General features: G+C 35.5%; 3 protein-coding genes across 5 annotated transcripts; 1 reads left to right on the top strand and 2 right to left on the bottom strand.

The window, feature by feature from the left end:
• Positions 1–452: 452 nt before the first annotated feature.
• Positions 453–2,913, bottom strand: LOC132172504 (uncharacterized). The gene is made up of 6 exons (XM_059584018.1): positions 2,779–2,913; positions 2,420–2,572; positions 1,761–1,841; positions 1,521–1,652; positions 1,335–1,412; positions 453–810 (listed from the first exon to the last, which is right to left on the bottom strand). The coding sequence occupies exons 1-6, from the start codon at positions 2,882–2,884 to the stop codon at positions 734–736; spliced, it is 627 nt and encodes a 208-aa protein (XP_059440001.1). The 5' UTR covers positions 2,885–2,913; the 3' UTR covers positions 453–733.
• A 6,930-nt stretch (positions 2,914–9,843) lies between these two features.
• Positions 9,844–11,681, top strand: LOC132168977 (protein IQ-DOMAIN 19-like). Its single transcript, XM_059580073.1, has 3 exons — positions 9,844–10,152; positions 10,283–10,522; positions 11,094–11,681. The coding sequence occupies exons 1-3, from the start codon at positions 9,844–9,846 to the stop codon at positions 11,679–11,681; spliced, it is 1,137 nt and encodes a 378-aa protein (XP_059436056.1).
• A 1,097-nt stretch (positions 11,682–12,778) lies between these two features.
• LOC132171143 (serine/threonine-protein kinase Nek2-like) lies at positions 12,779–22,140 on the bottom strand. Of its 3 annotated transcripts, none has more exons than XM_059582381.1 (15): positions 21,794–22,140; positions 20,994–21,108; positions 20,781–20,847; positions 20,219–20,284; positions 19,018–19,064; positions 18,869–18,914; positions 18,673–18,753; positions 18,556–18,598; positions 18,429–18,478; positions 18,259–18,340; positions 18,114–18,163; positions 15,810–15,883; positions 15,489–15,540; positions 14,015–14,440; positions 12,779–13,799 (listed from the first exon to the last, which is right to left on the bottom strand). In XM_059582381.1, the coding sequence occupies exons 2-15, from the start codon at positions 21,077–21,079 to the stop codon at positions 13,131–13,133; spliced, it is 1,839 nt and encodes a 612-aa protein (XP_059438364.1). In that variant the 5' UTR covers positions 21,080–21,108; positions 21,794–22,140; the 3' UTR covers positions 12,779–13,130. The 3 variants fall into 3 exon arrangements, with proteins under 3 accessions (XP_059438364.1, XP_059438366.1, XP_059438365.1); XM_059582383.1 differs by having other exon boundaries at positions 18,673–18,750; XM_059582382.1 differs by having other exon boundaries at positions 20,994–21,103.
• Positions 22,141–23,110: the final 970 nt, after the last annotated feature.

Here is a 23,110-nt window from a genome sequence, read left to right as displayed (position 1 = left end):
TGACTATTTGACAACGATGGAATATATGGGGAGATCCAGGGGATAGGACACTTGGTGCCTTGTAAAATAACATTCTATGAATAAAATTTTGGCCTAATTTGATTTAGATCCCTCCATGATCCTCTCGAGATTATGGAAATTATTCATATGAGTAACACTATTTAGTAGATTGATATATGTCTGTCATGCAATTGGAACGACGTGAAAGTGAAGACCAACTCTTGATTTTAAGATCTGATTTAAATGTTTATTTTTACTGCCACGTCGCCAAGTTGTATAGAGAATTCAATTTTAGTTTTTCTTTAAATAGTTATTTATGTTTTACAATATTGTGATTGCAAATTGGGAAAATTACCTTAGATGGTTTAATTTTGTTAAAAGAAATTAATTTAATTTCAGTGATATTTTCTTGACGATTTATTCTGAATCTTGTTATTTTCATAGAGAATAAATAGACAAAACAAGTGTTATTAATATATATTCGTAAATATATTCTATTGTGTTCTATACATTAACAGTCATCCTCCATCTATGACTGTTTTGAATTATTTATACAAACTTAAATTTCTACAGAAAAATCGAGGAAAATAATGAAAGCAACAATACATGACCAAATGAATTTGCAACAGTATATAGTCTATATATGTATATCTGTCTGTATATAGGTGGAATCAGGAATCTCATATGATGAAACTAGAAGCCGTAGGTGAGAGACAAGCCACTGCTTTGGAACCTACTTCCACATAATCATACCCAAAGAAACCATGAAGATAGCCATCCAATGGAACTTTCCTGGTAGAAATGAGGTTGCTGGAAATGAAAAGACAAAAGAAAAACATCAGATTTGTATGTTTCTTAATCTTTGATTAAGTCGTTAATATTGTTTTATATATATATCATAGTCATGCAGATAACCCCTATAGTGTAAATTAAGGAACTAAACAAATAAATTCAAATCATGCATTTTGGTTTTCTATGCAATTAATTTGAATTTTCTTATATTGTGTTTAGTCTTCTTTAAGTGAATTCTAAAATAAACCGAAAAAAATTATTCTTAAAAATAAAACACGGCACGCTTTAGGGTTTTACATCAGTTTTTTCTATGGTTTATATTTAATTTCAAATTTTATTTTTAGAGAAAAAAAAAATGATCGTAAGAAGACTGGAAAAGAATATTATGAAGAAACGCATTTGGTCGTTCAATTAGATCCGTGGATCCATGTAGGTTTCACACATGCATGACTTCACAGATATAATGATAATTTTAAAAAGTAAAATAATGAGAGAAAGATGACGGGAGAATATGTATCACATCTCATATTGAATATACTCACCTTGACCCGTCCCAGACCCATCTGTAGTAGTTTTTGCAACGGTGATCCCAAGCCTTGAACAATCAGACCCAATTGTACCTTAATTACCAAAAAAAAAAAAAACCATAAATATCTCAATCAGTTTTTTCTACTAATTAATTATTTTTTCTGAAACTAAAAATAAATTAAACAGGTTCAGAATTGTACATTCACTGTAGCATGGGAAGTTTGAGACGTTTAGAAGATTAAAGTAACCAGAGTCGCATTGACACGTGTGTATGTGTGTATAAGTCTTGTTCTGGGTGCATGTCCCTTCTCCGCAGTAGGCCCAGTAGCAGGCTATATAATATCAAATAAATAAATAATAAAAATGTCAAAAAACATCTAGAAATTTATAATTTATATAATATTGGTCCGATTAATTATAGCGTGAATATATATTATTACGGTCGAAGAGAGAGATATTTCGTGGAAACTCCTTTTCTGGGACCGGAGGAGGGGCTGGTTGGCAGCCGTAATCAAGGGTACCTGCAAAAACAAAGAAAAAAGAATTAATCAAGGCAAATTTGGATTAAATAAAAATAAATAAAAAATCTGGTAAGAACCAAATAATGAATAATATTATCCTTCACACTAAATAATTTTTATTCTCTTAACAAAATATTTCATAGACAAAATACATCTCGACAAAATTACCGAAACCACCTTCTTAGTTGGTTTTAGAGGCTACAGTACTGTCAGAGGTTCAGAGGTTAGTAGAGAGTTTGATAGTGGATGATGGACGTTGAGTTATAATGAAATTAATTTAAATTAAAAATATGAATTTGTTTTTTACTTCATCTGTCAAATTTTGATTGAAGACCATAAATTAAAGTTTTACTAAAAGGAATTATCATTTTTAAATTGCATGTTTTGAAATCACAAACCCTAATGGACGGAAATGACTTAGCACTTTATCTTTTTTACCATATGTTTATGTGAGTGTGATGTTTAATCACTTAACTGTGTTATTCAGTGCTGCTTGCTCAGCATGCTGACTAAAGTAAAACAGTTAATCATATGTTTTGTAGCTGCAACTATATTGGCAGTTGAGATAACTAACTTACAGTTAGGTATCACACAGGGAAGAAAAAGGACATCTTCATCGTCATCACGGGTTCGCTTCCACCCAGATTCACATTCACACTTGAAGCCCATTGGGTAACCTGGACCAGGTGTGCAATTTCCCTTTCCACATTCCACTTCTTCACACACCTTTTCTGCAATTCAAATCCAACAAGGAAAAAATAACTAAATAATGGAAAATATATATATATATATATATATATATTTGTTCTCCGATGTTGGGTATTTTTCTGGTGATCTTCAAAGATACAAAGTAGTGTGTTTTTCTGTTTGTATGTGTGTGTTAGAGACCCAAAGAGAAAGTAAAATATAAACAGGAAGAAGAGGATGATGAAAGTACCAAACAAAGCATCAAAAGGAGATGTATCATTTGACCCTAGGGCAGCCATGGGTAGCAGCACCAGAAGCATAGCTAGGAAAACCACCAAATTATTAGAGGAAGCCATTTCTTTCACAGAGAGAGATGGAGAGAGAAAGGGACGTCTGAGGAGGAGGTTGTGCTTGTATATCAAGAAGGGTATATATATAATGGCAAAAGAATTTAACATTTTCTTCATGGAAGCTTCTGCATGACTTTTCAGAACATTTCAATATTTAATAGGTCTTTTGGTCCATTTTATAACCTTGTTTTACAATCTAAATCCTCCCAACTTTTCTTCCGTTTACTTATTTTTGCAATTAAAACCTGTACCGTTACATGACATGAGTTATTTTTTTTTATTTTTTTTGACATGTCCACATAAGAAAAGGGGGAGGGAGGATTCGAACTAGTGACCTCCGCTTCATTAGGCGTGGTCCACTGCCGATTGAGCTACCCCTTAGAGACATGGCATGAGTTATTGATATGCAACAGTGCCCTCTTTTATTGAATTGGTAGACATTTATTTTTCAAATCAAATAAACCTCATGACGTGACAAGATTTTTCAACTTCCATATAATTTCTTCTCGATTCTCCTATACTTTACCGAAATTGTGCCCTTAGTCCTTTTGTCCTCTAATGGAAGAAGATATATTTCATCCTCATGTTGAAATAATGATGAGGCTATGATGTTTTCGATCATCTTCATACGCATTTGAACTTGACATATTATATATATTATATATTTTGAATGACAAGTTTTTACCTTTCAATTTCTCTCTAGAATTTCGTCTGCAATGACTTCACGAAGGGTTTAGGTAGTATAGTGATGAGACGCAGAAAAAGTCAGCGGAGATCAGGAGAGATGGCGGATGGCGGTCCTTGTCTGCCACTGGCTCTTTCACATAATGCTTCTCACATCTGACAAACGTGAAGAGACGTGGGTTTCACACTATGCTTCTTCCAGAATTCGGTACTGGCGTAGATGATCCCACCCAGAAGTCTAGATTCTGAGAATCATCCGATCGAGGGCTCGTGCAACACAAGCTTTTTTGGTAAAGAGAAATTCTACGTGTTGGTGGAGGCTTACACGTTACACACGTCAATAAGTTAAGGTTGAGTGATTTGACCTATTAAATTAAATGGATTGAGTTAAGGTTAATTTATATAGTCTGATACTAATTCTTCGACACGCGATATTTAGTACTAACAATTTTTAACATGACCCGCTTAGTTAACACAAAATTAACAAGTTAGAGTCTGATCCGTTTAATTAAATTGGTCGAGTTAGAATTGACCTACCTGAATCTGACACTCGAACATAAACTGTCACCCCTATTGATGGAGTTGTTTTTCTTTATGATTTTGAATTTATCAAAACGGAACAAAGAGTGTTAAAAAAGTTATATTGTGGGTGGAAAATTTCCAGGAGTTGTTCTGGGTTCTAGATGATTGAGAGATCAAAGTTAGGTTTCGATTTGGATTCAGAGGATGGGACGGTTGGTTGGTTGAGTATAACACGACTGGCAAACTTTGATCGAACGAAGTTGGGGTTCATCCAACTTCGTTCGATCGAAATGGCATCTCCGTGTGGCAGAAACACACATGCATTAGGTGATATCAAATGGCGATAAGTAAATCTGTCTGGTCGTTCGGTCAAAGTAGAGTTCAATTGATTGAAACTCAACAATCAAAGTGATGTAATGTGGTAGGTGAGAGGTGAGATCCGACTGTGGTCCTTTCAAAAAAAAAAGAAAAAAGAAGAGAGATCCGACCGTGGTAAATGTTGTTGGTTTTTATTTTTTATAGTACGGTGATTGTAATGGGGTTGTGGTGAATTTGATGGTGAGTTGTGGAGTTTATTGAAGTTGTGTTTATGTTTATGTTTTGTGATTATGGTGAAGTAATGGTTATGTTGAAGTTGTGAAAATGAATTGATTTTGGTGATGTAATTAATGTTTTAAGTAGTATGGAAGATCGAGGTAGAATGGGTTAGAAAATTAGGGTTTGGGTGTTTTACAAGCCAACAAAATGCTTGGTAGTGCGTTATGATGAACAAAGTCGATTTCATTCAATCAAACCTAGCACATAGTGGTTCAATCGTAGTTTGTCCGATTGAACTAGTGGCAGTCTTAAAACATGTCATGCGTGTGGGATAAACTGTGCATTTTGCTTTTGTTCGATCAAACTTTCAAACTAGAGACAAAAAGTCTCGATTGAACATTCGATCAAAGTTCAATCGATTGAACCTGTCATGGAAGAAAAAAAACAAGGAATTTTTCAGGGTGAAGGAAGGTTTTAGAGTTGGTGAGAGATATATAGGTCTTCCCATAATAGTTTGGAGAGTAGAACTTAGGGTTACCTTGATTAATAGCACGATATATAAATGGCGTAAAGAGAAAACGACTCAAAATCTAAGGTTTCAATACGCTCAAATTTCAAAAAACAACAATTCTTAGACATAAACATGATCCAAATTCTGTAAAATGAATCCAATGAATGGCATATGAATTAAAGAGCCGACAATTTATAATATTTAAATTTGGAGAACCCCTAATAATAATAAAAATAAAAAAAAAAAAATTATGCATGCTTCAGATTCTTAAAAAGGGGGCAATATTATATATAATCAAACTGCCGGCCGGTCTGTTTCCGAATTCTTAAAAAAATCAAAAAAGGTTATTAGAGGAGAGGGTTCTAGAAGTCGTTGGGCTTCCCAAGTCAAAATTCCACCAAACTCTAGCCAAAAAAATCAAGAAACTTGAAAAAAAAAAAAAAAAAAAAAAAAAAAAAATATTCGGTTGGATTTTCAAAGGTCTCTCTCCCTCTCACGTTTCTCCAGTGAAATACTCTTGAGGGCAAAGGCTGATTAGGTCGGTTGATATGAAGGGCTAAGCCTAAGCGTCAAATTATTACGTGTATTTTATACCTCAAGTCGCTGTCTTATACATATTACATACTTTAAATCATCAAATCTTCCAATTAGTATCATCAATTTGATGGATCACTAGTGTAAATAAATAAATAAATAACCCATTTATCGTGCTAATCGTTAAAATAAAGACGCTATTTTTTTTCGCATTGTTTTGTTCTCATCAGTTTCCTCGTTTTAAAATATCAATAAAAATTACCTACACAAGAGGAGAGAGGTATGCAAAGGAGCTTGCCGATGTGGGCGGATGAGAAATGACTCTCATACTTAAATCAATATGTATCTAAAAAATGGGTTTAAATAAAAAAATATGGTAGAGTTTTGGGAAAAGACAAAAGTCCATTTTACCTGATTTTGGGTTGCCTTTTAATGGCTTTTATAATGGCCCGTCCTCAATTGCTTTCCATTGGTTCCACCCTGATGATGGTCATGCTCGAAGCTTGAGTTTTGTTTGACCAGTTTTCCGAATGATGACGTGGAATGGGCCCTACGAATGGCCTGATGGCTAAGGAATCAAATAACTGTGAAAAGCAAAGAGAAAGGATCAAAGTTGCCGGTGTTGTCTGGCCGGAGATAGCTCCGATGCCTAAATTAGTCACAGTGTTTAAGAAGAGTATAACTTTAAAGATGATGGATGGGATAAAAGGAATAAAAGATATTCAATTAAGGAGAGAATAAGAAGTTAACAAAATCTGAGATAAAACCCCCCTTTTATAGACATCGGGTTGCACCTATTTACCTAACACTGTGGACTTACCAGGATCCACGTGTCAACAATGTATTGAAAAATGACAGATGAGATATCATGCAAGTATATCTTGTATCCCGAAAATCACCCTCGGTAGTTCACTAAAGACTTGGCTAACCGAGCCTTCGAACCGAGTGTTATATGTACCAAGCTTTAGATAGGTATAAACTTACCGAGCATAAGTTTTGGTGAACAGTAAAAAATGACCGAGTTTTAGTGATGGGCCGATAGATCATTTTACCGGGCCCAACATAGCTGATCTATGATCCAACAAGTTTCAAGACTCATAAATAAGGTGGTTATGAAAATTGTCTCAATGGCATAGGCATGGTGTGGGGGAGAATCTTTTGTACCAGTGGTTTGCTCAGTTCGAGTCACTGAATTGATATGTTATTTAAATGGGCCTATTGGCTTATAAGGCCAACATATTTTAATGCTCGAGTCACTGAATTGGTATGTCAGTTACATGGACCTTGTCGGCCCATAAGCCCAACATATTTTGACCACATAAATTGAATAATGGATATATTAGAAATTGAACATTGGGCTGACAGCGTGATGACAGATTGACAGGAAGGTCCATTTCAAGTCCCACAAGCTAAATTAGGTTCAATTGAGAATGTGTTCTAAACAATCAAAAAAATTGTTAGTCTCCTAATAATCAAAATATTTCTAATAAAATTAAAATTTTAAAATTTTAAAAAATAAGAAATGCAAAAATTAGGAGATAGTTTGACTAAATAGAGGTGGCTTGGCCATCCCTTTTAACCAAATGGGGGTGGCCGAACCATCCTTTAGGCCATAAAGGGGTGGTTCGGCCACCTCTTCCATTTTTTTTTTGGCGAACCACTTCCAAATGACTAAGGGTGGTTCAGCCACTCCTTTACCGGGTAGAGGGGGTTGGGTGGTTGAGCCACTCCGATTTAGCTAAGAGGGTGGCCTAGTCACCTCACTTTTGCGTTTTTCTTCTAATTTTTAGTTTTTAATTTTTAATTTTTAGTTTCTAGTGTTTTTTTTTTTTTAATATATATGGGTATTATTTTAAGATTATTATTGTCTTTTTGCTTGCTATTTTGATGGGATATTAATAATTTTTTGGTAGTTTTGGGAGGGAGGAGATATTGTCAATTCAATGGTAATTTGAAAATGGGTATATAATATTTTTCCTTTTATTTTATTTTTTCAAAAAAAGTTTGTTTAATTTATCAAAATGCCCTTGCCAATTTCTACAATTACCAAACTATCAGCATTAACCTTTTCGCTAAAGAAAACCTTATGAGCCAAAAATTCCATTAGTCCATTTTTTTTTTCTTTTCCCTTTTAATCAAAGCCCAAGCCAAATATACCTAGATTTCGAAAGTTAAAAAGTTTATGTCCACTTATTTTTTCAATTTTATGTTAATTCTCAAAATTGCCCACAATTCTTTATTTTACAATACTTGCTTTAAATGGGGGGCGAAGTTCAATATTTCACAAATCATTTCTATTTGAATGGAATAATTATTTCTAAGTCCATCTGATTTCTCTAAAAAGCCCATTTAAAGTTTATAAGACCCATTAGATCAATTCTTGAAAATTTGGGGCCAAAATTCATTTTTAAGTACAAATAGATTTTCCCAAGTGGTCATGGATTTCATTTAAGTCCACAATTAGGCCCAAACCCTTTTTTTTAGGCCGTTGGAAGCCCAACTGCACTAGTTCAAATCGGGTCGACAGCGGGTCGGCAATCAGGAAATCGGTGGGTTTGCACAATCCAATTATAACGGTTTGATTTTTTCATAAACAGTCAGGTGTTCTACATTTTTTACAATGTTAATTGTAATGTAATAATACAAATAAAAACAACAAGAAGAGGAACTACAAGGATGATGGTGATAGATAATTAGATATATAAATAGATAGATAGATAATAGTAAATAGTGCTTTAACCAGAAACTTTATATATCGTGCCAATTATTTGATTCATATTGTCGCTTCGTCTGGGTTTGTGATTTCAAAAAAGAAAATGCTAGATGCTCTCATAATCCTAGATGGATATTATTTTCTAAAAAATCAATAAGAAACTTCCCTTATTTCTATCGCTCAGTTTTTAGAGAATAATATTCACATAGGACCAGCAAAACATTAGAAGAACACCAAGAGAACACCTAGCAATAGCATTCCCCCTTTAAAAATAGCGATTTCAAAAGGTAGTTTATAAAAACGTCAGTTAAAATTTGGTAAAATTTGTTAAATAATTTTTTTATATCAAATGAGTGTTTAGTATAGAAGTGCGGGTGTTTTTTGTGCAAATCACCAACAAAGGACATTGCTTATAAATATTTGCAGGGTGGAAACATGATTTTGGTTAAAAATCGTGTGTTCAACTAAGTACCTCTTAACCTCAACTAGAAGATATGTGCTTTTTCACGTTTTTATAACTTGCAATTCTAAACCCCAAGGGGTTTGCCCATGTGGTGGAGGCCTTGGTCTTAGAGTTTGCTCCCTTTAAGGTCCAAAGTTCAACACTTCATGGGTGCAAACAATTTATTGGGGCCACACTCGCTGGTGAAAAGCTAACGATTTAATTAGTTCCGTGTAGAAAAACTTCCGAGGGTGCAGTGCACGAGACCGGGGTTGGGTCTAAAGAGGTTCTCCAACATAAAATAAAAAATAAAAAATAAAAAATATATTGTAATTCTAAATGGACCCCAAGAATAACATTCTTAATTATGATGCCAATTGGGTGGGTTAATTACTCTTAAGGGAATTTGCCAAAGACATGAAAACATGGATAATTCAGCTATAGAATCACCTCATTTCACGACCCTTAAGGATTACTCTCATATATATATGGCGAATTATAACCCTCTGATATCTGGATTCTGGCCCTTGGCGCCAAGGCGCGGCCTCTTAATTAAGGAAACAAGAACAAAACAGCTGCATAATCTGTTGATTATTAATAAACTTCATCATTGAAAATTGAAAACAAACAAAAAGTTAGGAGAGTTGACTGATTATTCCATCACATGCACCCAGATGACATACGGCCCTTCGCACCTGATTGAAGCCTCACAAAGAAACAAAGGTTTTGCAGTTGACGTAGCCCATGCAGAGAAAAGAATCTTCTACAACATTAATCTTCAAGAGTTTGGCAAATGGCTTCATCAGAGCCCCTCATCCATTGTTTTGCAGGCCATACCCAGTAAACAACATCATATAATACCACAAATCCACGTCAGAGTCATATGAAACAAGCTTCCAGATCATCCTATATATGTATATATATACATAATTCAGTCTTATATATTAACAAAGTATTTATAAACAAGGAGATTCATTTCTCTCTTAAATTTACAAGTATTCTTCATTTCTCTTGTGACAAAGATGGGAAAGGCAGGGAAATGGATTAGAAACTTTTTGCTTGGGAAAAGGGAGCAGAAATATAAGAAGAATGAATCTTCTTCTTTTTCTGCTGAGCACCATCATCATAATCCAAGCATCAAACCTGGGAGTCCTAGAATGAAGAAAAGATGGAGTTTTGGAAGAGCAGCTGGGAAAAGGGCATCCCATAAATTTTCTAAATCACTTGACTCAATTGACACCACCAAACTTCCACTGCAGGCCACTGCAGAAAATGTTGATGTTGAAAATGCAGCTGCCACAAGGATTCAAGCTGTCTTCCGTTCTTATTTGGTACAAACATCCATCTTAAGATATTTTTCACATTCTAATTCTAACAATCTTCATAGTTCTTATGTGAAATGAATTGAAGAGCAAAAATGATAATATATCAAACTGTTGTTTCATCATATTTTTGTTTCAGGCAAGGAAAGCATTGTGTGCTTTGAAGGGACTAGTGAAGTTGCAGGCACTGGTGAGAGGTCACCAGGTGAGAAAAGAAACAACAGCTACTCTGCGGCGCATGCATGCATTGATCTCTATTCAAGTTAGAGCAAGGGTTCAGAGGATTCAGATGGCAGAGGAAGCACATCTTGTTGTCAAAAGGGAACCATCCATTCATAGGAGTTTCATTCAGGAGAACGGGTTCAGAAGAATGCTTAGGGTATGTCTCATTTCCTACTATTCATTCCTTTGTTTGCTGGGAAAACTTAGGTCCAGAAATTGTAACTTGAAAGAAATTAGGAGAGGAGAAAGTTCATTACTACAACTTTGAATAACAGAGTTTCATTTGTTTGGAATACAAAAACATTTACACAAGTCTCAGTTTAAATTGTTGGTGTAAGGACCTAGAGAAAGCGATAAGTCATCAACTTTATGTTGGCTACTTATCTTTTCAATGTAAAACCGGCATGTACAATCCTCCACCCCCACCACTCCCTACCCCCTCGGGTCCCGCTTACTTAAACCCCTGACATTCTCATTAGGACAATGTGATGTGCTCAATAGTACATAACATTACTAAGTGGCTGTAACACGATTTATAATAGCTAGGAGAAAGCGCTAATAATATCTGCTCTATCACTCCAAAATAACTAGCAAGTAAACAATGTGAAACTTAGCATCTCATCTTCCTGGTGTGGAACAGGGTTGAGATCCTAGAAAGCTCATTACCTGCTTGTGATCTTGAAATCTTCAATTGCAAATTAACGTTCAGTATGGGCTTCTTTGTGCAGGAAAGAATGGATACCAATCTGGATGAAAATCAGGGAGGCTTAAAGAGCAAAAGTGCACGTCTGAATCATTCACAAAATGAGAGGATAGAGAATGGTGGGTTGGCGACATATTATTCTGGAAACCTTTCCATCTCAAGAAGAGAACACCAATACAAGAAGTACTCATTCACAGCACACAACAGTCCCCAACATTATCTTCCCACGTCTCAGCTAAACCCGACAACGGCCAGCTCTTTAGCTTTTGAGCAGCCTGATTGTCTAGACTTACCCAACTACATGGCCAAGACAGAATCTTCAAGGGCTAAAGTCAGATCACAAAGTGAACCAAAGCAACGACCAAATTGTGGGATGAGGCAGAAAAGTAAGAGAATGGAATCAACAGATGGTAGGAGTGGCTCATTGGAGAATCAAATGCAACGTTCATCTTCTCGTTCCAAGCGATTTAGCCAAGAAAACTATGACCCCTGGTTTGCCAAGCTCTATCCTCCATTAACAAGAACCTCCAACAGCAGGTCTGATGCAATCACCACATCCAGCAGTGATTCCAACCACTACAAATCTCTTGCATATGAGGTCAGAAATCACTGACTTCTGTCAAAAAGAGTTTCCAAAATCAGTTTATTATATATATATGTTAATGTGTGTGTGTGTGTTAAATTAGTAGTTATTTACTGTTAAATGCAAAATTACATAAATGTCAGTGAATAGACATTAAAACTGCTAATCTGACACTACAAATATCCACTGCAGATCAGTTTAAGACCAACAAATCTCACTTCATCTTTCTCCCTCAAAACCTTTCGCAGTTTTAAAATTCGAGTCTCGTTATAATAGAATCTCTAAGAGTATTCTAGCTTGGTTTCGTTTTGTGCAAAACGCAACCAAACTATAGAGGATTTTTGGTCTTCATTGTATCGTGCATAACAATTCATTAGAATTTTGGTGGGGGCAAATAATTTCTAAAGGAAGGTGGAGAATTTAATTTTCTTTTTTCTATTTCTGTTCTAACAACTTCAACTTGTCTTCTTTACCATGGTTGTCTAATTTATTTCATTAATGAATGCAGCCCCATTCATGATTACTCTTGACCAATTGAGGAACTTCAAAAGGAAGTTGCTTGTGGGGCAGACAAATGATTCAAGCTTCAACTAAAGAATGGGTGGGCTGTGATACAAATTAAAAAAAAAAAAAGAAGGTTGTAACTGATTGATTCCTATGTACTCTGTAACTTCATCTCCTTCCTTGGCTGCTCGCATGGGAAAGGTGTTGTAATACAGTGAAGAAACTGAAAAGCTTCAATTGTGCGAAATTTGCTAGCATAATCTTTGCCAAAAAGAAGAAGAAAGATAAGAGGCATTTGGTTTGGCAAAACCCTAGCTCGTACCAGAGATTAATTATGTAATGAACAATGTATATATTCAGTCAGATTACTACCAGCTACCCTGCTTCTTAATATCCTACTTTTGTCTTCTGGTCTTTATAATGTCATTGCAACGGCTCCAGCTTCTTATGTATGCTATGCAAAGTGCAAATTCGTACCCAGAAAACCATGCAAGGGCCAATTAGATTACAAAAATTTGGACAAAAAGAAAGTTGTTAACAAACATGGTTTAAGGTCATGTTTAGAGAGAGAGAGAGAGAGAGAGAGAGAGAGAGAGAATTGATGTCATTATAGAAAGAGCATAGAAGATTAAACAAATCAAATGATATTGAGGAATTTGAACCTTAGATTTCCTCTAATAAATCCTGGACATTAATTGGGCACTCTCCAGTTGAAGCTCAACTAGAAAGAATCCTTGCACTAATCAGAAATGGTTTGTCCTGATCTATTACTACATCTAATTTAGCCATCTCAATGAGAATCATAAAATTGAAGCATGAAAAGCATGGGAAGAGTCATGTAAACCTAATAAAAACCTATCATATCAGCATCAGCCTAAGCTCCTAGTGCCTCGGACATGTCAAAAACAAATAGAACCGACTCTATAAATTGTTGCAGTTAAGTTTTATGGTACATGTGGCAGCATTTTGCAAGTACTAATCTTCCTGCTTGAGAGTGTTCTCCTTGAAGCTCTTGGTCAACCAGATTGCAGTTTCCCTAGAGGAGACCTTCCCAGGACCAAATGGCTTTAGCAACACCCCAAGCTCTTCATACCTTTCCTGTTGCAGCAACCTTGCACTAAACTCAAGCATCCCTTCCAAAGCTTCAGCTCTTTGCTGGAATGATGATGGGTCAAACTGCCTGTGGTAAGAGTCTGATGAAGAGCGGCTTGATGCCCCAGCGGTTGCATTTTGATCAGAGCAGTCAGCACTTCCTTCCTTTACATCTGCCTTAAACATGCTGCGACGAATTCCCTGCCATGTTTCAGGGATACTAGGCTTGGCAGAAGCTCTATCGGTCTGGACTGTACATTTGTCTTTGGTGATGGAATGGTCATTGTACTGCAGGGAGCCAGAGGAGCCTTGGACTGAGGTTGTTGAAGTTTTACGGATAGAGAAGACTGGCTCTTCATAAGAGGCTAATGGGAATTCAGCTATCCTGTCAATTCGAGGGGAATTGACAGAAACATCTGGAGATTTTAAACGGTGAAGTATACCAATATTGGGACTGCTAGGGGACTGCTGCCTTGCACCTCTTGTTGAAAATGGCAAAGATGCTCTTCGAACTGCAGTGGCAAATTTTCTTGGAGTGCGTGAAGCAGGAAACTGAACAAACAAAATTCAAGAACTCAAAGACAAGCAAAATTGCTGTTCGCAAACCTCCAACAGTTGTGCAATGCAAAAGCCACCCACTGAGAAATGATACTCAAGTTTGTGCTTGTTTAGTTGGATTATGTCAACCATTATTCACACTTCAAGGATCACCAAATGCATGTGTGTGTAGAGAGAGTGAGAGAGAGAGAGATTCCAACAGATCTTACCGATTCACATCTTTTAGGGGGACTAGAAGCTTTTGTTGGAGTACGTCTAGAAGATTTAGCAATATTCGAACCTTTAGCGACAATAGTCTTAGAAATGGCCGTCTCTTCATGGATGCCTCCAGAATAACGTTCTTGCAACCTTCGACTTAAATAACGTGGGTTATCGTGAATTTCTTGTGTAGAGCACATAGAATCCTGCTCAGCTCCAGATATGCTTGGATTCAAAGTCCTATCATTGCTGGATAAACGGCGCCTCTCCCTATATGTAGAAAGAGGAACATCCCTTGGCTCTAAAAATCTGGTTTTCTTCATGTAAGTGGGTTCAGGCAAGTAGACTGGTAAACTATTGCGTCTGGGGCTATTGATTTTGAGATGAACCTTAAGAACATAAGGCTCAAGGTGCGGGTGCCCGAGTAGCTCGGCAGCCTGCCACAGTAGATATGAGAGTAAAATATTCAATGCCACTGAAACTATATACATACATTCAAGCAACGCATAGACTCAAACATTCAGAGCTGTGGTCAAATCGCAAACATAAGTCTTGCCATCATATCACTGAATGGCAGATCTCTTGGCTCCATATATATCCTTCTTAACACTACAAGTCCACAATGGCAGAAGTCATGGCAGTATTAGTATATCCGTTTTAAATATTTCAACTAGCAGGGGAAGTGACTTCTCTTTTCTTTCTCTTTTGAACCAAAATTTTTTTTCTTAAAGAAGCAAGATCAGCATGTATGGGAATGAGTGTGATGACAATAACAACAGTAGTCAAGGACAAGGGTGATCATGATGAGGCAGTGCTGTTGCCATAGGAGGTAGTGTATTTACATTGAGATTGAAAGAGGTGGTAGTAGTTGTTGCGCTGTGCCTTTAACAGTGATGCAATTGAATAGTTGGTGGTGGTGGTGGGGATAGTGCTTATAGCAGGTCGAGTTGGAAGCAGTGGTACTCTATAGGCAAACAGTTTGTAATAACTTTGACGGTGATGGTTATGGTGGTGTGCTACTGGTGATGAACAGACTGACATGAGAAAAGACAATTTTAATTCCAAAAGCTGTAGTTTTCTTGTGAGGAAAGATTATGATACAGAACCCCTAAATTTTAGTCCGGTGTCACCTATCACTCTGCAATTCTTATTTTGGAACGAAAAAAACCTCCTTAAGCAACAAATAGCGGTAGATGCCCCCCTCTGTCAACCTGCCATCAGGAAAAGAGTCGGGTGTGTCTCACATTATTCTTTTAGCCAAATCTTTATAATTCTTTTCTCTGTTGTTTTATTTAGAAAGACTACTTAAATCGAAATCTCATTCTTCTCATATTATGCAAGACTTCTAGGGACATATGAAAATAGAAAACAGTAGAAATATCCTAATAACAGGATAATTGTTATGGGAAATCACAAAAGCAATTACATGTCGTATTGCTATTCACAAATTTGTCTAGCTGTAAGTTTGAGAAGAATCATACATACACTTGGCCTAAGTTCTGGGTTTTTCCGCAGCATGCTTTTGACAAGACCCCGACTGAAAACAGAAATAAGCAAAATATGGTTAGTGCAACAAAACTTGCCAACTAAAAGCTAAGATACATATACAAATAAGATCTGTTTTAACTTTACAAGTGAAACCTAGGAACAAAATAAATAACTACAATCTGACAATCAAATTTTCCATCCAATGTTCTGTCACTTTGACTTAACCTACCCCACTGTCAAATGTCAATCTTAAATGGGTTTAGGTACTAGACTTTGTAAAATAACATCTCGACTTTAAGTAATACAGACAAGACTTACAATGCACCAGAATATTTTGTTGGAAGCGGAGCCACTATAGACTTGTTAATTTTGTTGATCAGTGCTTGCATATCCTGCTCAAGAAAAAGAGAGTAAACTAAAAAATAATAATTGCTGAATATGCAGGAGAAAGCTTAAAAGCATAGAAGTTGCAGGGAAGCCCTATTAGTGTTAAATATGCCGAACCTTTATTGTCTCAAAGGGATAAAACAACCATACAGCCAGATTTATCACATTAACTGATTCTTAATGAATTTGGGAGTCCAAATCCAATATGACCGCGGTGGTGGTGGTGGGGGGGTTGGGAGAAGGTTGGGGGAGCAATAAAGAACTTAAAATATGTTAAACATCCTAAAAACCTCAAACTTAGTTTGTAATGAATACAAAAACTAAATCTATAGAAATACTTTTTTTTTTTGATAAGTACTAAATCTATAGAAATACTAAAGATAGATCTTCAGGACTAATAAAATAGTTGCTGTAAATTATTTTCTTGAAGTTTGAATGTCTCCAAAATAGAATTCCCATTAAGTTTCAAGGTAAAAAAAGCTTGAGCTAATAGGAAGAGTGAATCTAATTTGCAAGACCGATAAAATAGTTGGTGTAGATAGGAAGTCTGAAATGCACAAATGTTCATAATTGTGAGATTCTATTAGAGTTGTCATTTAATCTAGTACCAAGTAACTTGATGTTAAGAAAATTTCTTTTACAAGAAGGTTGTCTGCACATTTTTTGTGAAAATGCCAGTACCATTTGATTAATGATGAAATTATTTTAAGCTTTTACAAAGTTCATATCATAGTGTCTTGTACTTCTAAAAACTTAAATTATCTAGAGAAGGGGTGTGTGTACATATGCACATCTTTGTACATTCATTTTCGTTATCTTTGAAATTTGCCCCAGTGACCCCAAATAACATCTAGAGGGTGGTGAATAAGTGTTTTCCCGCAAACAAAACCGATTAAAAATTTTGAAACCGCACACACAATCATCAAAATTAAGTAAAGCAATAGAAAGATCAAACACAACAATTTTGGTAACGTAGTAAAAACCTTTTGAAGAAATCTTCAAAAGTAAAACCACTTCGAGGAAGCCAAACCCAGGAAACTCATCCACTACAAAAGAATTAAATTATACAGTTTATACTTACAAAATCTTTGTAATTAAACCTGATGTGCATCCCAATAAACGACCTATTTGTCTCTACCGCAGCAGCTTTAGAATTCTGGCCAATTCCTTTATCAAATTTCTTTTTGCATTCCAGAATTTCGGTGGCTGAAGGTTTGTTTTTGTAATTGTGTGGTTTAAACAAAGACCAAAGAGAGGTATTGGAATGAAGGCATAAGAATGTAAAAGGTCTCTCCTAGAATACAAAATAGTGGTCTCAGGGTATTATGAAAATGTATGAGCTTTATTATATAGACCCAAGGAAAACGCAGACTTTTGGTGCATGTCGATTTCTGAAAAGCACAATTTTAGGAGCAGTGTTCGGATGGGTAAGGAGCTCGTTCGAACACGGCTAGGGTTTCAAGGTTTACTAGCTGGCAGTGTACAAACGTAGTACAACTGCTGGTCCGATCGAGTTCTGCCAATCACAATCTTTCTTTCATTCGGACGAGATTCGACCAAGGTTCCAACCGAGCAAAACTGTGACACCTTTGAGCCTCTGTCGTTTGACCGAGCACCCACTGCTACTCCAATCAGGCTATTCTAAAATTTCTTAAGTTACTACACTAAACACTCTCATTCGAACATTGTGCGACCGTTCCTCCGACCAAAAGGTTCTGGATCACTTCATTTCGTGCATTGAAGTATGTCGTTCAAACCCAGTGCAACCACCAAACCAACTGGATGGTCCTGCCTTTGAAAACTTGGTTTCTTGTGAAAGTTCCTCATTCGCACGCCCACCAACTAGGGCTCCAACCGAGTAATTCTGTTCTCAACTTTGACCAAGTTTTTGAATTCCAGTTTAAGTACCAACTTAACCTAACAACCTAGACTTACACCAACTGGTTTTGACATAAAATTATGCCAAAATAAATTTTGTATTAGGCTTGCTAAAATGAGATAATTAGGATAAATAGTTTCACAAGTCCCATGTATGCTGGTGAAATTTTAAAGTATCAAAGTGGTCTAACTACCCACGTACACTATTATTAGCAAATCAATAACAAAATGTGATGCGTACTGATTCCATGGAGTCTTTGTTCAAGTTTTTCCTTCAAAAAATACACACAGAAATGATAATGCAGCAGTCTACCAATGTATGCCAAAAAAATGGAAAATTAACGTTCAAAAACTTACAAATGCTTTAAATGCAGGCTTATGAGCTGTCATTTCATATATACAGCATCCTGGTCAACAGAATTTCAAGATACATAAGTAACATTCAGCTAAAAACCTACAAGATTAATCCAGGCCTGATAGAATACACGCACACAATGCTTACCCAAAGACCAAATATCTGACTTTGAACCATATGGTATATCGGCCAGAAGCTCAGGACACATATAGCTTGGAGTTCCCACAACCTGAGTTGTAACGAGGCATGAAGTAAAACTAAGGGCAATTATAAGAAATCGTGCATAAGTTGATCAATATATAGATTACATTACTTACAGAGGAAGCAAGATCATCTGAGGTCAACATTTTGGCGAGTCCAAAATCACCTGCTCTATCATTTATCTCTTGTTAGAAAACCTAGAATCACATATGGGAGAACTATAGAAATGATAAGATCACTTACCCAAACGTATGTCGCGATCTTTTGTCAAGAATATATTTGAGCACTGAATGAATCATAGAATGCTATCAGTACAAAATAACTTCAGAGAAAATGAATCAATATAGCAAGACCACTAACCTTCACATCACGATGAAGAATATGATTCATGTGCAAGTAGTCAAGTGCCATCAGAAGTTGAACAAGCCACTTACAGAGCTTCTGGTAAAAGAAGATATTTAGTAATTAGATGCAATGACTCGCAGAATTATAAATAATAATCAAATTTTACAGCAAAAGGTGAAAGACAAGAGAAACACAAACAAAATGAATGAACCTCTTCAGAGAAAAGAACACCATTAGCTTTTTTTATAGTTTCCGCCCTGTATCACATAAAAAAGTAGCATGGAAGGTCTGAGGTTATGCAAGAATTTAAGACAAAGCAAAATTCTTCATTGTCTCAAAATTCAAGAAGAAAATACTCACAGGTCACCTCCTTCACAATAACCAATAATAATGCATACATAGCAACCCTGCGAGAAATGGCATCAATATGAAGCAATGTAAGGCTATGGCAAATTAGTCAGATTGCTATATAAAGCAAACAGGAAAAAAAAAAAAAAAAAAAAAAAAAACGGTGGGATAACAGAGACAAATTTTTAAATAAACAAAAAAGTTAAGAATGAGGACATGGAGATATCCATGAAAAACAATAGTGCCAGAATAAAGTACTCGATGTGAGATCAAATGAGACTTGATGCCACCCATCAGAGCTGCAGACTAGGCCATCAAAAATCTTGAACCATTTTCTTTATCTCAGAGCATGTTGGACTCCTTCCATGGATGGCTACTGATTTTGAATCAAACTCATTGCAGACTAAACTCAACTCAGCTAGCCATAGCTTTTTACTCCAGTTATGGTTGAAAAAGCATGAATGAAAAGAGCCAAAACAGCTCAAAACTTGTGGTGATACTGTTAGCAATAGGATTGAACATATTATTTCTGTTTAAGCAAAGAAAATTGAGGGCTGCTAGGTGTCCCAAGGATTCTTCCCAAAATCCTTCCCAAATGATGTGACAAGCACTATTTGCCCTTAAAATATTTTGAAAGGAGAGAGAATGAAATTTTTTTTAATGCTTGCCACATCATTTGGGAAGCATTTTGGGAAGAATCCCTTGGGATGACTAGCATTATCCAAGAAAATTATGTTCATCTGAGTTTCAAATCTCATTTTCAGGCTTTAAAGTTCTTAATGGCACCGTATAGTAATAGACCGAAGCATGAAAATATAAAACTTACATGGCAAGTTCAAATTTACAGATGATGTACAGGTATTTTCCAATTTCACAAATTATCTCACAAACTTGTAATTTGAGGAAACCCCGTAATGTTTAAGACAACTCAACGAGAGAATAATCCAAAATCTAAGAATTACAATATATTTCTCAATGTTATATTATTTGTATATTCCACATAAATTTATAATTTCAAAAGAAACATTGTAACTAGCATCGACAGGAAAAAACTTAACACATTTCAGTTCTCAGGGGAGAGAAGCAAACAAGAGAATATCAAAGCCAAATGCTCAATCCAGACATTCAACCAATCAAGCACCAGAAAATGGAAAAAGGATAGCTCTACAGGATGAACAAAAAGACATAATACATAGTTAAAGACATAACAAACCTTCTCCACCCAGGAATCCTTGTACTCCACAATAAATGGATTTCGTAGTTTAGAAATAAGCTCCATCTACACAAACCAGGAAAAGGGTCAATTTCTAGATAACCCAAAATTCTACATCCAAATAATTTGATCAAAGGTCCAAGTGTAGCTCAACCAGCTAATATATGTTCTACTACAATCCAGCCCAGCATTCAATTCCAAATATGTACTGCAGCTATATATTATCCATTTCAAGGTCTGACAATCTTAATTGCAGCTACTGCCACAAGTGCAGAGCTGTTAACATATTTTGCAATCTTGATAAAAATATATTCACCATTTTTCACAAGATACATGAAGCACATATCAAGTTCCATAATTTTTTTCTCTTTATTTTTCTTTTGCCTAATTTCTGATTTTCATGAAGCCCTTTAATATGCTGGTCCTGAAGAAACTCCAACAAAAATAACCAGGATTAATGTAGCCTAAACATAGTAAGAAATATTACATATATGGAAAACTAACAGTGCCAACAAGAAATTCAATTAGTTTATTAAGACGATTACAAATAAAGAGTACCAACCTCCTGGTGCGCAGATCTACGAGACCTATCAGTCTGGCGGGCAAGACGAATCTTTTTCAATACATACCTTAATATATGTTAAAAAAAAAAAAAAAAAAAAAATGAGAACGCAATGTACAATCACAACATGATGCATTATGGTATTATACATTAATAGTTTTAAATGGCAAGACAACACAGGCAACAAATAAATAGTGTGATTTTCAGTCTCACTTCTTCTTTTCAAGCTTATGCCTCACGAGAAGCGCGGAACCAAAAGCTCCTTTCCCAATTTGCTCCAAAACTTCGTATTTTTCCATTTGATTGATAGACTCTAGATTCCCCTGTTCTGGACATATACCAAAACCACTTCAATTCCCATAGATACTCACAAAAACAAATTATCATGGTTCAAAAGATGATTCTTGGAAGGTACTGAAGTATGAAAGTGAATGCAGCAAAGTAATAACGACGGAAAGCTACACTATCTGCCAAGTTACTCAAGAATCGCATATGCTTAAAAAAGTAAAATTCTTTTTCTCCCTTAGGAATCAAACAATGGCACTGTAACAAAATAGTTGCTTCTCACTTCAAAGAAATAACGAAACGAGAGTTACCCTTGACAGCCCAACTTCAATTTTTTTTTTTTTTTTTTTTTTTTTTTCATTTTGTGATCGGAAGGGCGTTAGATTTGACTAGTCAAGCACACTATACTACTACATTGGTGAAAATCTTTTGAGTAATAAATGAATATTTATTGAGAAACAAGGTACATTTTGTTCATTTGTTTCTTTCTAAGAAAAGAAATGAGGATTACAAAATCTGAATTTATGTGAAAATAGTCAGTACTAACGGAACACAGCAAGACAATTTACTTTATTTTCCTTTCTTTCACTTTCTCAGCAACCAAACACTGTTCTACATCACATCTTGAAAACTAAAAATGGTAAATGTAGGTTCGAGAAAGTGAAGAAAATTTAGAATGTAGAAAAACGAAAGGGAAGAAAAAGAAAAGAAGAGAAAAAAGAAAGAACCTGAACTACAGACAGTCGAAGGCACAACTACGGATCGGAGAGATCAGAATGTGCGTGGAGTAGACAAGGAAAAGAAGAATTCGGGTTCGGACATTGGCAGAGGAACTTCAGCAAGAGGACAGCGTTGCAGAACAAGTAGACGAAGAAAGAGAAGCAGCAGAGGAGGAGGAAGTTGCAGCGGCTCTTTCGCCATTCTTGCTCCGTCACAAACTGACAAACTTAAAGAGAGAGAGAGCGAGAGAGAGAGAGAGAGAGAGATTATATTTAAATAAATATATTTAAAAAGAAAAAGGAAAAAGAAGAGAGAGAGAGAGAGATCGAGGGAGAGAGGGGGGATGCATGGGTCAAAGCGAGAAATGATGAAATGTATAGTGAAAAGAAGAGAAGTGAGATTGTTGGAAGACTGCTTCTGTGAATCTGTTAGTTAAAGACCGACCAAAGAAGGGAAAAAAGAGGTCTTCCTCAGTGAAATCCTCAGCTTTGGTGGGCCTTTTACATAATTTCCTATTCATTTATTGCTTTAATAGCTTCCTTTTTTTTTTCTTTTTTTCTTTTTTACATATTTAGTATTTTATTTTAATGAATAAATATACATTAAACAAAAGAGATTTACAAAAATGTAAAGGCAATCATGCATGCCTGCAATTTTTTACATTTTTAATTAAATAGGTCACAAAATTGTTAACTTATATGGTCTATACACATATTTTGAAATGACTTAAACTCGACGGTCAATATAAATGTTGTCAATTTTTGACATGATCCACAAACGTAATACGAATTCACGAAATTAACTAGTTATGATTTATGGGTTTAATCTATTTAATTAAATGAGTAATGTTATATTAAATAGTTTGTAATTCTAGAATGTGAACCGTGTCAAAAGGGAGGCGAATGGAGTAGCTCATAGACAACCCAATAAAACACTTTCTCTTACGAACAGACTAGTTCATATAAAGGAAGCTCCTCATTGTTTTCCTGACATTGTAATTGTTGATCTCAATATTTAAGATTTTTGCTCATTAATGAAAGCTTTTGCCATATTGAATTCAAAAAAAAAAACACAAAAAAAAACGTCGTGTTAATTTTGCATTTATACTTTTATACGCATATCTCAATACAACTTGAATACAATGTGCGATTACGAATTGTTACCCCTAATTTTTCCTGATAAAGATTTTAGCAGATGACTTTTTTTGTAATTTGTACATGTTTCAATGCAATCTAATTGCTAATAAGCTCCCTTTACAAGGTTTTTCAGATCATTGTATATATATATATATATATATATATATATATATATATATATATATATAT

The sequence above is a fragment of the Corylus avellana genome, chromosome ca2, assembly GCF_901000735.1.
Source record: "Corylus avellana chromosome ca2, CavTom2PMs-1.0".
Lineage (NCBI taxonomy): Eukaryota > Viridiplantae > Streptophyta > Magnoliopsida > Fagales > Betulaceae > Corylus > Corylus avellana.
This window is presented reverse-complemented; position numbering and strand designations above follow the sequence as displayed.